The 16,669-nt window shown below is 39.6% G+C and overlaps 1 protein-coding gene across 1 annotated transcript in view; it reads right to left on the bottom strand.

The window, feature by feature from the left end:
* Positions 1 to 16,669, bottom strand: part of furinb (furin (paired basic amino acid cleaving enzyme) b) — a 76,772-nt gene that overhangs the window by 34,888 nt on the left and 25,215 nt on the right. Inside the window, exon 3 of the mRNA XM_028407687.1 lies at positions 5,243 to 5,341. Within this exon, the coding sequence (XP_028263488.1) occupies positions 5,243 to 5,341 (99 nt within the window). The remainder of the gene's footprint in view (positions 1 to 5,242; positions 5,342 to 16,669) is intronic.

A 16,669-nucleotide genomic window follows, 5' to 3' on the forward strand; every position in this document is an offset into this window, starting at 1 on the left:
CGAATTATTGCAAATTGTAGATCATTTTTCATAATGTTTCAGCAAGATCACCCACACTTGAGGATTTTGAAAAACAAGGTGATTTATGATAATTCGAGAACAGAGAATTTAACACCACCCTGAGGTCTGAAACAAGGACAAAGACTACACAAACACAAAGAAGCAATCATACGCAACAGGGAGGTCTCTCCACACGGGCTAGGACTGTAATCTGCTTGGGCTGTAAACTGTTCCATCTCTCGCACACAGTCCTGAGGGCTTTTCTGTCTGATGACTAAGGGGAAGCCATGCTGGTATTGTTTGTAATGCTGAGAACTGTAGAAAGACACCTAGTACTTTGATTCATATCTCTACTGCTCACAAAAAATAAGATCTGTCGAAGGATAAAGTCAGAGGGATTTATGATTCTGCTAGCAAGACAGACCAAAAATAACATTTGACAGATCTTAGTAGGGTGGGGCTAAACATGTATTATCATCACAGCGACCGATGTTGACAAATAATCAGGGTGGACTTGCAGTGGTCCTCAAGGATATATATAATATAAATAAATGCAGGTTTGTTATGTTTCAAAACTATCAATTATTTCAAAATTATTAACCCTTACTACTGATTAATGTCACATGACAAACAGCTACTGACGAATGCCTCTCAGAGATTCAGTAATGATTAAAAAGGCTTGTAACACAACTGCTGCATTTGCATTTATGGGACATGAAATGGTGAGTAAGTCTCTGCTGCATCACAGTGGTATGTTGATGGGGGAATTGCATATGCTCCTGCAGGATTGGTATGCTGGAGAGAAACGCCATATGCCACTGGAGGTAGGGGTGAGAAACCACATGCCACATGATGAGCTGCAACCTCATCCCAGGTACATATCATCATGTATATGCTGGGTGAGATCCTTATGCTGAAGAAATGCATTTGATTATGTGGCTTTAGCAGTGTGCTGCTGATTAAACAGACAGGCTACAACAGAATAAGAATGTTAGATAAAGCTATAGCTTTAATTGGTGTTTCTAAAATCAAATTGCATCTATATATAAAACCATGTAAACAAACACACAATATGTAATTTTATTTAACATATTTGCATTATCAGGGAGGACAAATATATGTGGATATTTTGCATATCAATTCATGCCAGTACATATGCTGTGTACTGTACCTTCTCTTGTGCTGATATCTTGCTTTCTACATTCTCAACAATGTATTCTTGTTTTGGCTGTGCACTTGTAAACCACATAATGCTTTTGTTTTAGGTTAACAAGGCGATCGCAAAGATGAGAGCTGATACATAATGTTTTATGATATTTTAAGTCATGAATATATAATCTTTATTGAAAGATAATTATCAAGACCCTTTTATCGTCCACCTGAACGAGCACTGTCTACCTAAAACATGATATATTGACAGCTTATTCCTTTGTGCCATATCGTATGCAAGCTGTAAAAAACCACACCAGACCCAGACATTAACGATAAGCATCCCTTCACCTACAATTTTGCGCCAAGGGTCAGGACTTCCCCAGGGAAAGACAATACTCAGTTGTATTCATAAAAGTGCAATGAGCTTTCTAGAAGACCAAGTGTAAAGTACTGTCTATCAATATATATGACCACAGACAGCTAAACACACACAGACATCCCTTGCCTTGTTAGTAGGATAATGAAAAGAAATAGCATATTCTTTTGCTCCCATTTTCTTGTAAATTACTGGGTAATTTTTCAGGCTTCTAAAAATAATCATATAAAAGTATCTGAGAGGGAGGAATCAATCTGTCATGTAAGAAATACAGCATTTCCTCCAGTTTCTCCTGTGACTCATTAAAACATTATCATCAGAATGCAGAGCAGAGCTACCAGCCTGATTAAGTCAAAATGTATGTAGACAAACTAATGTATTAATAGTTTTCGATATCTCCATGGATATTTTTTTTAAGTATGCAAAATATTTTTTTCCAGTATGGTCTAATGAAGCACCTAAAAATACTGTGTACTCTGTAGTGGAACTGCAAATTAAAGGAAGTAAGAAAGCGAGGGAAAAAATAGAAAATAGAGAAAGAACGCAGAGAGAGAGACAGATGTGGTGTAAAGTCCCTCCAAAACACACTCTGCAGTAAGCTGCCTTACTCTGCGGTTTCTATAAAACCAACAGCAGCCACCCCAAAACAAATCAATTCTTTCCTTCACAGAGAAGATGTGGGGTGTGGAAAGAAGATGACAAACAACCCTACCAAGCATAATGGTAAAAGCTGCTGCTTATGCCGCTGCCAATGTCGTCTTGCCACTGCGCGATTATTCAAAGGGGGCTGGTGATAAGGAGGCATGTTAACGCCATGGAGCAGAGGAAAAGAGACAATGGTGGTAATGTGCGATACAGCTGCCGGATTACAGAGAGGAAACACTGTAACGAGCTCAAAGCTCAGAACTGACTAATCCAAATCCAGCCATTATGTTTTCATTATCTTTAAAATGTGTTTTTTTCAAACCAGGTGAAGCATAACCTTTTTTTTCAGGGATCTGATGGTCTTAAAGACCCACGTGCATATACAAATACACTTAAATAAACACAATCCCACACACTTCTGCTGTGGTGTTTTTTTGGCAGTGGCCATGCTTTGCCTGTGGTTTGCTCTCTTTCTGACTGTGTGGGTGGGTAACCCAGGGACAAACTGTTGCTCCTCTGCCAGAAACCTGATGCCCTAAAAAGCTGGAAAAGTGCAGTATTAAGTTGACCCCCTGACCTTCCGATGGAGAAGAACCTGTGAGATGGGATCTCCTTTGTCAGAAATGTCTTAATATTAGATAAGGCTTTATCTCTGCAGCTCTGCTGTCAGAGCTCCAACTGCTTCCTCTCTCATTTGGTATTGCCAAATAGCATTTACAGAACACACAGTAAACATCAATGTCCAACTTGCTGATTAATTCTCATCCTTGGTAGCCACTTATTGGGAGCATGTCAACTTTCGACTGACTGCTTCTCATCTCTAATGTAATTTTCCAACATTATTTCTGCATTTTGCCATTTAGTGCCGCATTTGTATCTACAATCCAGTACTGCAAATTGCTCATTAAATTCTTCTCAGTAACACTGAAAAATATCCTTGACTCTGTTTCTGTAATACTAAATCTCATTTGTTTTAGATTCTCTCTTTTTTTTTTTAGATACTTGAAACAAATCTTATAATTATTTGAGAGTCATGCTAATGTAGCACCCAGACAGACACCCCTGCACCCATATGCTCTCAGAGACTTGTTAACGTCCATTCAGGCTGACCTCTGACACCACTGGCCCTAGAGAATGTCACCAGATCTCACTAATGATGTCTTGGGGCTTCGGTGCTTGTCAGACCACATAAGTCCTTCATTCAGCCAGCTTGACTTGAGCTCGGGGAAAAGACATACAACAGTCCTTGGGCTTTACTTGGCAGATCTACCTTGCTACAGATGGCCGAAGTCTTTTCTCACTTCGTAAGTGCCACCTTCTTAGAGCCAGTCAGGCACCTCTTAAGATGCTTTTAAAGCAGCAATTACCAATGCTGCCTCTCCGGTTTCCGGTGTAAACATGACAGTCAGTGGTCTAAGTCTGGTGGCAAGAACATTTTATTCTAAGGGTGGCTAAAGCACATGTGTGCACAGGGTTGACAGGTATTTGATTTATCTATTTTGTCAATCAGTTTGGCACTGACTTCAGCAGGGAAATCTATAGCATAATGTGGATTGATATCTTTTAAAAAAACACATTCAACATTATGTATGACGGATTCTAAAGGTCAGTTCAGTCAAATCACAAAGACACCCATGTATTTGTTCTGCCCATACTGTATTCAGCCATTAAATGCAGATACAGTGAATGTTAAGAGCACTGAGCATTTTCTTCCAGCCCTAGAGGCATCCATTATAATTGTAACAGTAACTGTGACATTGTCAACCTACTATTTTGTACACGACAAAGAAAGCCATTCGCTGTGACATTTCTGGAGTACCCTTATTTCTGTTATTATAACCTGTATGACATTTTCCACACTCAGGATTTTGAGCATTCTTTTCTCTTTCTCTTTTGCAGCTAAGGCCTAACTAAAAACCGGAATTAATATGACCACAGCTTGCTCCATCCTTAGACTTCAAAATGTAATAACCCTTAATGCTAACTTCAAACTTAAATTTAAGATGCTGTTTGCTTTGTTTCTGTTTTTTTTTATGTGCTTTTGGTATTTGGTAAACTTCATAATGTCTTCATAAGGCCGCAGTGTAATCATCTATACATTTCACATCTTATTATCCTTTTTATGTTCAAGAACATGTTTTTCTTAGAAATTCTATCTGCTATTTTCTTAAGAATTATTTTCTCTGTGGTTGAGGCGCTTTGATCTGGAGGCTGGAGATGCATATATTTAGCTGTAATAGAGATTTGAGTGTAATGTTTATAATGTGAATCAGTGTAGAGTCTTATCCAGCACTAACCAACAAATTTGTTCATAGCCAATGCAAGAACGTTATCATGTAAATATATCAGCTCGTGGACTCCGCTTTCATTTTATCAAAATTCATGTCTATAAGAAAGGAAAGAAGTGTCACCTTCTCCTCAGAAATCAATACACAGTGTTTTGTTTGGTGGTTATGATCAAACATTGTTCTTGTGCCCAAACAGTACAATTAAAGAACAGATGTAGTGTATCTCCAAAAAAAGCTTCCTTCCTATATGTTGACACTTCTGTGCTGACTGAACCACATCTGGTAACAGACACTGAGGTTTTTCAGAGTTATAGTGCAACCATTTGAAACTGGTGGTGTGGGTGGATGCAAATTCATAGCCAGATGTCCACATAAAGATGGCATTTGGGATTTTCGAAAAAAAGAAAAATCCTGTTTTTAGATGTTACGCTGATTAATGCCAAATTTCCTCTCCAGTCAACACAGGTGCAAAAAACAGTTTTTAAAGAGAGAAAAAAACAAGGCCAAATCATAGAGATACTCCCAGGGGCTGTGTTGTTTGGATGCACTGATTGCGCATATTTATAGCTATAAGGTACCCTGGATTAGGTCAGGAGGGCAGATGGAAGAACGAGTGTGGACTGCAAAGGATACGGAGTTTGACAAGCTGTCATTGATGCTGGCATTCCTTTTTCTCTTGTGATATGCACCCTCTCTGTGTGTAATCCAATCTGTCTTTTGGCCTTTTGTTGCCAACACGGACTGCTACAATGAGCTGTGTGAGAGCTGACAACAGTCTTACCTGTGGTTCTTTTTGCAGTCTGATGTGCATCCCCTTGTGCCCAGACAAAGCCCTCTTCTCCACGGCATGGTGCCTGAAGTGATAATAATCTCCAAAAACCTGCCCAGACACAAAGGAAAAGGCAATGAGTTCACCTGCAGCAAGGATGGCCAGATAACACTCTGTGCTCACAAAGGCATTCATGTGCACACTAAGAAGATGTGGAAATACAATTGATCTCAGAAACAGCTGTACATGTGGACACCAGAGCCGTGCAGTTTCTTGTCCATATTCAGAACTGAGAAACCTCTGCTGTGTAAAAATGTGATAAAACAAAAATTATTCCAGTAAGATCCATAACACATCAAGTCAGTTTTATATATAAAAGTTTTCTTATTTTGACCACTGCATTTGAAAAGCTTTGTATTTTTTCTGGTAAAGTACAAATCCTCACAAGGAAGCTCGGCTGAAATGTCAACACTGACCTTATAGTCCCTGTTCATTTTGTATATGAAAAATCATCTATGTTGTCATTTGAATGAATGACATAGTTTTGGAACTTTGTTCCATGCTACACAAAAGAAGTATATGTTGCCTCCTCATCTGAAAGTATTCATCAGCATAAGAAGATGTATTACAATATGCTAATTCCATGAATTACAGGAGAAATGTGATGTTTTAACATGGGTATAATCTGTCAGAATGAGTTAGGTTTTATTGGCAAAAACCAAATATTGTACTTCTGTTCTTATGATTATGAATCATCCCCAACACAGCTGTGACTGATCAGAATCTAATGGCATATGACACTGTGCAAAATATTTTCAATCACTTCTGACAGGAGTTGCCACACAGGATCACTGCGTATCTGCTACAGTCAAAACATGCAGCTTATCTGTTTATTGAAGTCAAAAATTATTTTTCTGTCATGTCAACATATGTATTATGGAGATTTTTCCATTTCACAGCCTCACAGCAGGATATTTATAGTAGTGTCATTATTGTTTCCTCTGGAGGTCTACATGTTTATTTGCATACAGAGCGGGGATCTGCTCACAAGTGGTCACTCGAGATGCATTTGGAGGTGCATGTGAATGCTGGGTGTGAACATGGCTGTTGAACCTTCAGTGTTATAAAAGCCACATGAGATTTGTCAAGTTTTTTTTTTGTCTTTTATTGTCATTTAAATGGCCTGGTACATTTTCACTAGCCAGTGCAGTGTCGATGAAGACACTTGTCATCCAGGTTATTCATCATTCATTCATTATTCTCAAGAGCTTGAGCCAGCTTCGTCAGTTCTAATGAGAACTGATGCTTGGAGAAGCTGCCAAATGTCTTCAAGGAACTCTAACAAGTCCAGTCGCTCTACTTCATCAGAATAACCAGAGCAGCATCAGATGTTTTTCAGGTAAGGATATGAATAGATCCCTGGATGATGTCTCTGCATACTGTAGCAAAAATCCTGAGCAACACCAGCTAACCTGAAAGCAAGGTGAATAATACTGATAATGTCAAACACATATAGAAGTGCATCTGCCTGAAGACATCCATTACACCACAGCAGAAGGACACCATTTATCAAAAGTGATTTATGCATGCATTAGAGGTGCATAAAGTCATAGCTTTTTTGTAGTATTCTTTGTACCACTGCCATTGTTCCCTCTAACACCCTGCTCATAAAAGCGCTTTTACAGACAAGTGATTGGGTGACAGCTGCCACCAAAGTGGCCTAAAACCTCAGGGGGTGTTTTTTTTTCAATAGTTATGATACACACAGCAGTCTGAGCATCACCTTGTCAGCTTGACCTGAGAAAGAAGATAATAAGGACAGCCAACAGAGAAAAGGCCTGTGCTAAAAGACAAAAATAACCAAACAAAAAGGTAGAGGAAGAGGAAGATGAGGACCCGCCCAGGCACTCTTTACACAGGTATTCACAGGAGAACAGCCTCCATTTGAAGAGGAAGCATTGCAATCTGTACAGTAGCGCCACTGGGGACTGGCTCACCTTCACAAGCCCAGTGGAGCGGAGGAAGAGAGCGGAGAAGAGGAGGAGGGGGAAATGACGGAGGGAGTCAAGAGGGGGGAGGCAAGGTTTGACAGGCCGACCCGGCAGGATGGATGTGTGTGAGGAGGGAGAAGAGCAGACGCAGCAGGATGGAAGGCTCTCCTGGGGCTGCAGGCTGATTCTGCGGGCAGCCTGTTTGCGAGCCAACCAGACTGGAGCTTTAGAGGCCCAGGCTGGCAGACTTATATCAGTGCCGCCAGCCTTGAAGCAGCCAATTTGACTTCATTTGTCAAATATTTGTAATCAAGACTTGATTTTTTTAATGACTTGCTGTGATAATTTCTACATAAACCATTGTGGAGATCTTAAATTATTCACTGTCATGCAAAAAAGATATTTTTTCCACTCATACTGCATGCAATTACTGGTAGAGAAGATGAATACAGCTGCTTTTGTGAAGAGACAGCTTTGCAAAAGAGAAACCCTGAAGTGATTAAACATATGGCAAGTAAACGGAGAAATTCCACAATGAAAGATGTCTCTACTGACTTAAACCCTGACAGACATGGGCAAAAAAAGCTTATGTGTTTAAAAGCCCTGATAATAATGACTAAATTTCCAGCATTCAGGCCAAATAAGCAATATAGTTCCACAAATGCTCATTAAATTAGACAACAAGCCAATGACCTTACAGACCTAAAGGTCTGAAAATTTACGTCAAAGCAAAAATGGAAAACGCTTCAGAATGATGCAAGATTGAGTTGTGATGAAAGATGTGACCTCAGAAATTAATGAGACCCACTTTCACATTGATTGCAGCAGGGCATACAGCTAATTTGTGCTGCTCTGAGGTGGATTTTCTGTGGGACAAACCTATTTCCTAGAGTGCTGATGTCCTCATTTTGTCCAAGTGTGTGTGTGTGGGTCTTGGGAAATTGAGATGGAGATGAAAACATTGGTGTAGCAGTAGCCCGTGAGTGTGGCGAATCATACCTCTCCAAAGCCTGAGCTGGAGTGCATCATACCGTGTGTGTGTGTGAGTTTGAGAGTATGTGTGTCAGTGGTAATAATTGAGAGCACTGTAGGTCATTAGTCACTCTGCCACTATGCTCGGAGTCTGCATTAGAGGCATGCTGCCCTTTACACTTTTCATTGGGCAGTCCTGGAAGTTGCCATCTCATGTGTTTCTTACTTTAGCTGTTTGTTTGACTGGTTCCATCTTTTATGTACACCTTTGTGCAGTCTTTAAAAGATTGCTTTGTCGATTTTCAACCTTAATGTTATATACTTGAATCAAGGGTATTGTGTGAACAAAAACAACAGCTTATTTTATGTCTCTATAGCTCTGAAACTGTTTTTATGAGGCATTGTATAGATGCCACACACTTGTGAAATGGCATCCTTTAATTAGATAGCAGTGCACATATTCTTCAGTGATATTATAGTGTATTGTGTGTTAGGTCAAGAGTCCACACAGCAAAAGGAAACCATTGGTGGATATCCAAAAACTGAGAAATATCTAAGCTTCCTGATGCAACAGAAACTGGATTATTGTGCTCTCCTTTTGTTGGATGCAATCACTGTCTCCAGCTCCAAGCAATCCTGTGGGATCTTCACAATGCATTAAAGTTTTAGACAGAGATAATGATGTAGACCTTTTACAATACCCCTTCACGATAAATTGGGCACAACAAGCAGGACTGAGAAGACAAATGAACACTGAGTAAGTAACATGTTTGTTGTGTAGTATTGCACTGGGCAGTAGGGAGGCACTATTTGCATGTGCAGTGCAACCTTCTTTTATTTGGTACATTAATTAGTAATGTCTTTAATTAAAAGTATGTCTTAAAATATGCCCAAGAATCACAAATTGTTTGCCTGTTCAACAAACCACTGACATTTAAAAAAAAACATTTTAATGACTAGGATGTAGTCTTGTAATAAACTGTATTTTTTTACACAAAAACTGCATCTAAATCTGAATTATTAATGTAAAACAATTCAATTTTTATGTAGGTTCTCAGTGAATGCAAGAGTTTGTTGTCATCCTAAAAATATCTATCTACCTAGAGGGATATTTTGAAAATAAACTGCATGTCAGCTCTGTGAGAGAACAGAAAGAAGATGTGCCAAATTTATGTTGTTAAGACATGCCCAGAGGTTTCCCTCTGGTCAAACTCAACTCTGCACATCACACTAAAAGAACCCTGCTTCCCTCAGAAATATTGCATAAAGAAATAAGACAGCACTGAGAATGGAGGAGCACAAAAGCTGCTGAATGTACCTTCAGGGAATTAAAACAGAATTTTACTCTCTGTAACCCTTACACTGAGTAGAAGGTCAATGTATGGCTTTGCAGTGTAGATTTCATTTTAACCATACTGTAAGTATTTTTCAGTAAACTTTATGTTCTCAGACAGTAAAGACAGGTAACAGTAAAAATGTCCTTGTAAATGTCAGTGAAAGTAAAGCCTGAAATATATTATTATAAAGGGAGCATAATAATGATCTTTTTCTCCACTTCTTTGAAACACCAAGCATATATTTATATATTATTAGATTATTTTTTAAAATCCAATTAATTTTATTGTGATTCTATCAATTTTTTACAAGAAACTACTAAAATATGGTGATATATATTCTTGGTAAAATATTTCTCAATTTAGACTCAATTTAGTCTCAGTGAAACAAGATACTTTTCCAAAACCTTTTTTTAAAAGAATCTATATAGATATTTCTATGACGGTAACAGATGAGCTGGCAGGCAGTAAAACCTACTGCCTGCTCAGCACCAAACAGCAGGCAGACATCTTAACTAGATGGTTTATACAGTGGGGGCAAATAGCAATTAAAGTGCCAGATATTTCCCTCAGGAGTTGGAAGCTTATAGAAAAAAATGGGTATTTGGCTTAGATCTGCACAGAGGACAGATACATGACTGAAAATGACTTGTAAGCAAAGTACCTTAGCTGCTGTGCATTCTCTTGTTACATGTTCTACTAATTATGTATGTATGTATAATTAATACAGTTTTTGCTGCCAAAGCCACATATGATCCACCCTCCTGTCTGTCACCTACCAGGCTTTGCACTGGGCCTTGCAGGTGGTGGGTCCAGGGGTCACCTCCGGGAGGACTAGAACACAATGGAACACTCCCTGCAGGGAAAGGGTCTGTACCAGGTGGAGGATTTTAAATAGCTCAGGGTCTTGTTCACGTAGCAGTAAAGGGTGCTGAGCCAGAACACGAGAGATGAAGTAGTTGATGAGAAAGGGAGGTCTGGGTGTCTCTACACCACCTGTTGATACCACAATTCTGATAGATTTAGCCTTTTAAATAATACATGGACCTTAAAGAAGTAAAATAAATATCCTATTGTTTGACTATATCACAAACATTGTGTACATGGTCAGAAACTTCCTTCACTTCCTTCACTTACCCACTCTAAAATTACATTCTAGCCCAAAAATGTTTGCATATTAATGCTTATATTATAAAAATGGCTTAAGCCAGACTTCAAAAGCTTAAATGTTTGAAATACATAAAAACTTTACTTGTTGGCAATTGTGGATTAATTCTGTCTGAAGGTGGCACAGTATGCCCAAATGTAGTTGCAGCTTCCACAATGGGAAAGCCCTCTGTTGTGGCGGGCTTTGCAAGAGAACATCTGTTAGTCTGCAGGCATGGATGCCAGGACGGAGCTGTGTTATTATACTAATTAGCATTTAGCATGTAAAAATATTCTTCCATGTCGGCTCTTGGTTAGAACTTCCTGTACAGATCACAAGACTGACTTATGAGACTGAGCCTAAAATGACATATTTATGAAGTGAGATTTGTCTAAAACGGGTTCATCTCATGTGAAAGTCAAGTATTTCAAGCTTGTAATTTGAACAACTTTGAACTTACAAGTGTGTGCACTTGTGTGATACAGAAGGATGTGGGAGCCCACACGTTTGCTGGCTGAGTTTGAGTGCAACTGACATTAAGATCGCTTATCAAAAGCTTTCTGTCAGTCTGGGAGCTATATGAGGCTTCAAAGAGCCATCAACCAGTTGCTCTTGTTTTTTTTCCTTCTTCACCATTTCTTCAGCCCACTCACCACATCAATGTCTTCACTAAGGATTTTTATTTCTCTAACAATCCTTAACCTACCATGTTTTCTCTACCTAACACTCACTGTTGGTGACAGAAAAGACACTGTTCAGAGGTCATAGTATTTTTCTACACTCCACAGAGAAATTCAAGTAGACCGCTGATGTTTTCAAACTCAGTGGTTGTTAAGACTTCAAGGTGACAGCAATACCATGCTGTGTTTCTGACATCTCACATTCTGCTGTGTCCTGTTCTGGTGCATGCTACAGTGACTCCCTTGGTCTCCAGCCACCTCCAGCCACAGTCAATATTGGCCGGAGGGGATTGGCTTCAGATCAGTGGTACTGAAAAAGGGATGTAGCAATCTTTCACTGGGCTGTAGACTGATGTTATTTAATATTGCAGTGTATGCACATACAAGTGTTAGGCAACTATCCAATGTAACAGACAGACTGGCAACCAAGATGTTTTTATTTTTACCACTCTCATCAAGTTAGTGAGGATAAAATTGCACTTATCCAGAAATGTGCCTGGAATTCATTTCATGCCAGACACTCTTAAATGATAGGTGACAGAAAAAGATACACAATGAAATCTAATATGTCTTATCAGCAAACTGTAATTCTGCAGGGAGACTCAAAAGAATCCAAATATTGAGAGAGGTGGTGGTGTTGAATGAATGTAGAGAATGAGAATGTGGATTCCAGCTGACTGATACAATGTGTGTATGTATTCAGCATAGGGACTGAATACAAATATTCTATATCCAGCTTGGGAGTTTAAAGATCCACTATACTGATATTGACTGAGACAGAGTTCCACATTAAGTCTATTCCCATAAGCCTGGGAAAAGTGCATAGAGGCAAATCAACCTTATCGGAATTGGTGTCAATCCATCTCCTCTTTCAGAGAAAAACACTAGCATCGTTGGTTGGTTAGAGACACAGCAGCAATAACAGTAATTCACTCTTAACAGTGGACTCCTTAATTCACAGCCGGTGATAACCTTATATAAGCCCACTAACCTTGATGGAAAATGCTTCAATAGGCACATAAATGTGAGACAAACAATGCTCTTCTGCTCCTCTGTACTGTTGAAAGGCAGTCAGAGGCAGCTTCTGTTTCACATCTGAGATAAAAATGTCAGTGGCACCACAGAGCTCATTGATTGCCACAAAGTGCTCCAGCCTACTCACCTCTTTTACTTTTCCTTGTATATATGTTGCCTTTCCTTTTATGTATGTTGCTGATTTACACAAAAAAATACAAATACATGTAACACCCTACAGAGATGGGTTCTTTCAGTTCAGCAGTTGTTTTGATTTGTGTTGGTATTGTGTGATATTTGCACTTAGGCTATTAAAACAGTTTTGTTGTTGGCGTCCACTGAGCCACCGGCCTGCCATCGTTTGGACTAATTACATCTGGAACTCCGGGGTTCCGCTTAGTGGAAGCGGCTCATTATTTTACTCTGAAATACAAACTAATTGAGTGTTTTCAAATGAAGGGTAATTATTTGTTTGCATTTTAACACTAATTCTATTCACCAGCTCAGGGGACTTGCTGTCTTGAGAAAAGCTGAGCCACAAAAAAACAGTTTTGGCTAATTGTGTGGCTAAAAAGCAAATATTTAACAAAATGTCTTAAACACCTTCCCTCCAGCAGTCCTGAAGTAAAGATAGTATAGGCAGCATGAAAGGTGTTAACATTTAGTTATAGGCTATTGAACACCTTGAAGAAAAATATCTCAGAGTTATATGAGCAGTGGTGGGGAAAGCAAAAAGTCCTTGAAGATAAAGAGAAACTAAATCGTGGTGTGTACTGCCAGACCTATTCCTATTCAGGGAGAGTATAGGACACAGTGGAATATGAAAGAAAGAAGGAGAATATAAGTGACGCAGGGGAAAGTAATACACCGAAGGATCAATAGATGAATAGGTAGAAAGCTAAGTAGAAAACTACAAAAGAAATGTGTCACAGAGTCCATTATTGATACCGACCTTTGGCTAATATTACCGGTACTATATAACAAGCTAGTCTTACAGTAAAGTCAGAGCAATGTCTACAATACATTGTACACATTAAGGTCTCAGTTGTGAGATGCAACTGGAGCAAGACTCGAAACCCTCGGAACATGAAGCTTTCAGGCATTAAAGGTAGGGTAGGAGATTTCATTCTGATGCACTTTTTGTTAAATTAGTGTAACTTCTCTTTACAATCCGATAGCAACCAATTAGTTCTGCAGTTTCGTTTCGTTTAAAACGAAGAATATTAATCATCTGTGGAAGCTATAAAACGCTAAAAACTGTGGAGTATTGGCTGGTTGTCACTCTCTTCCTGCTCTGCCTGCACCAGAGAGGTACGTGCATGATGGCCGAAGTCACAGACTGGCTTCGGGGAAAGCTCAGAGAGAAAGGGGCGTGTGTTTACTTTCAAAATCTGGCTGACTCTCACTGAGTTTTCAAAATCCCCTACCCTACCTTTAAAGCAGTAAAACAACTGTAGTAGTCACATTTAAAGGGTGTTTACACAGATATATGCAAAAACCGCATGTAAATTCAGCCAATGTATTGTTGTTGGAGACGTTTGACAACCTATTTTCTTTGTACGCTTAATGTATAAATCTAAGCTCATGTTACAGTACTATCAACTATCCTCTCATTCACCACTGTTTGCAAGATCAACATCATCACAAAGAATAAAGTTCAGACAACTCCCTTGGACTTCCACAATCCCCTCTAACCCCCAAAGGCAGACTGCTGTCAGCCAACAGAATGTAGACACTGGACAGCTGTGGAGCCTTTATTTTAATAACACTGTGGTTATTACATTATTTTTTTGTGTGACACAGAACTCTTGAACTCCATCAATGAGGGTGTCACCCTGTCATTACATGTCTGAGTAAATATTTGAATATAAGCTACATCTTGATTTAACGGGTTTAGACTTAGATTATACCAGAAAATTAAACAGCCACAGTTTGTGAATCTCAACATTTGCTGCAGACATAAACAAATGTAGCAAAAGTAGCATTCTTGATGTAGCTTATCTCTGTGGTGTGATTTTTCAGGGAGCCGATAAGGGACAGAGCGGGGAGAGGGGTCTTATCAAAAACCAACCACACACACACACACACACAGAAATGCAGAGCTGCATCATTACTCAGGCAAACCTTGCTAAGAGAGGCACTGATACATCCGGCTAGCATCTTGAACTCACAAACATACTGGTGTTCAAAGTAATTTATATGTGCGCAAGGATGGACACACACACACTAAAGATTCTGAGCTATAGCCCAAAGAACAGAAGACTTGGAGAGATAAAAAAAGACCTTGCATGTGAGGTTTGTGTGAGAGAGAGAAAGAAATGTTAAATATTTCAGATCACTCCTTGCCTTGTTAATTTGAGATTTATCCCACTGGGGTGATTCTTAAGTCTCAAATCCCTGTCTTGGTTAGAGAAATGCACTAACCAAATTAATACACACCCCATTTTGACAGTGCTTTAAAGGAGTGTTGAATATTCATGTAGTCAGCGGAGAGCATCTACTACATCGTGCAAATGTGTTTTCCTTGTATTGGTAACACAAGCAATCATGCTGTTAACCTGCCCTGATGTCACACAGCAATGGTCTGACAAGCCCAGGGGTGAAGGAAGCTAGGCATCACTCCATGAAATGCTGCTGTCACCGCTCATTGAGCAAGAAATAGAGATAGAGAGCAAAACAGAGTGACAGACAGAATGGTGAAGGAAAGGAGAGAGGACGAGGCTAAACATATGTTCACATATACATTGGTAAACAGAACCTTTGCTGAAACTGGAGCCACAAGGGGCCTCTTTCTTTCCCCGTGGGGTAAAAACAGGATAGATGCACATGAAAACAAGTTCAGTGGAAAGCAAAGGACCAAACTCAAACTGGGTTAATTTTCGAGCCATGACGGGTAAATAAATAGACATTCTGAACAGATGAGCAGGATCATCGCTCCTTGGATCTAAAGAACCTATGCAAAACAAATGTGCCACTGCTGTGAGTATATCCGACAAAGAGCTTAGGCAATGAAGTATAGCATTATGCAAATTGGCACAGTTAAAAAATAAAAAACACATCATTGATGTTCTGAAATACTGAGTATGTCACAGTGTTTAATATTCAAAGGTGTTGGGCTGCACACCTGCTGAGTGCTGTTGGCCTTTAGTTTATCCTTGAAGGCAGCATGTCCCCCTGATTACCATGTCATAAAAATTTAAATGCAAATCTGAACAGCACAAACATGCTGCACTTGACTTTGCTATGCAAAAAGAAACAAACAAAGAAATATTTATCTCTTTTCCTCCCCTACTATATATTAATGTAATATATATATCCTCAATGACTTTGTCACAATCTTTTGTCCTCAGGGTCAGGACAGAGCTCACTTTCCCAAAGAATGACAGTCCTGCCTCTTTTTACTTGCCTTGTTAGTTCAGAAACAGTCAGTCCATGAAAAATCGATGTGAAGAGCACTCAAAGGGTTGTCCTATTGATTTTTCATAGACTCAGATCAGTCAATCTATCAATGGATGCAATAAGGGAGTCAGAAACACAGAGAGAGGCGCCGTGGGTGTACAGCAGCAGTGATGGACTACTGAAAAGGAAATGTGCAAAACGTCCTCTGCCGAGTATGTGCCCTTCACTTCAAGGGCTCAGCTCAAGAAAATGGAAGCTGTCAGCACCTTCAGATGTGCAACAAGAAGATGCAACCCATGAAAAAAACAAAACCCCAGAGAGGGAAAAATCACCACACACTCTCACTTAAAGATCACAGGACAATGAAGAAACACCTGCGCAACACGTGGTGACACACTCATACCTCTATATCTGTCTTCCACTCTCCCTGTATGATGAGGTCAATAAGAAAATAAAAAGACAACTTCAGCCTCCAGCTGTCCCCCCCGGCTTCTTCCTCAGACAGTGGCCTGCTATGGGGTGCCAGGATTCTGTGAGGATGCTGGATTATTCATTTGTAGAGTGTAACTCAGCCCACTGCTCTTTTCCACGTCACCTATGCTGAATTCCCTAATGCTAAAACAGGCTCTGACAGAGCCCATCACACTAGTTTCCAGAAACTGAAGTAAATAGGTTCCACATCCATTTCCATTCAGCTCTTGTCAGTTTAATCCCTTAACTCTGTGTCTTTCAGTCAACCCCAAGTGACTTCCTCTGGTTCCATCTATTATACTGACATGTTCAGTGCTTATATTGCATCCCCTCATGTTGCTGTCTTTCTATTTTGTCATCATAAACCTGACAGATTCAGACTGAATGTGAGCTCGTTACAAATGATCACATTTATCTAGTATTCCAGGAAA

The sequence above is a fragment of the Parambassis ranga genome, chromosome 6 (assembly GCF_900634625.1).
Source record: "Parambassis ranga chromosome 6, fParRan2.1, whole genome shotgun sequence".
Lineage (NCBI taxonomy): Eukaryota > Metazoa > Chordata > Actinopteri > Ambassidae > Parambassis > Parambassis ranga.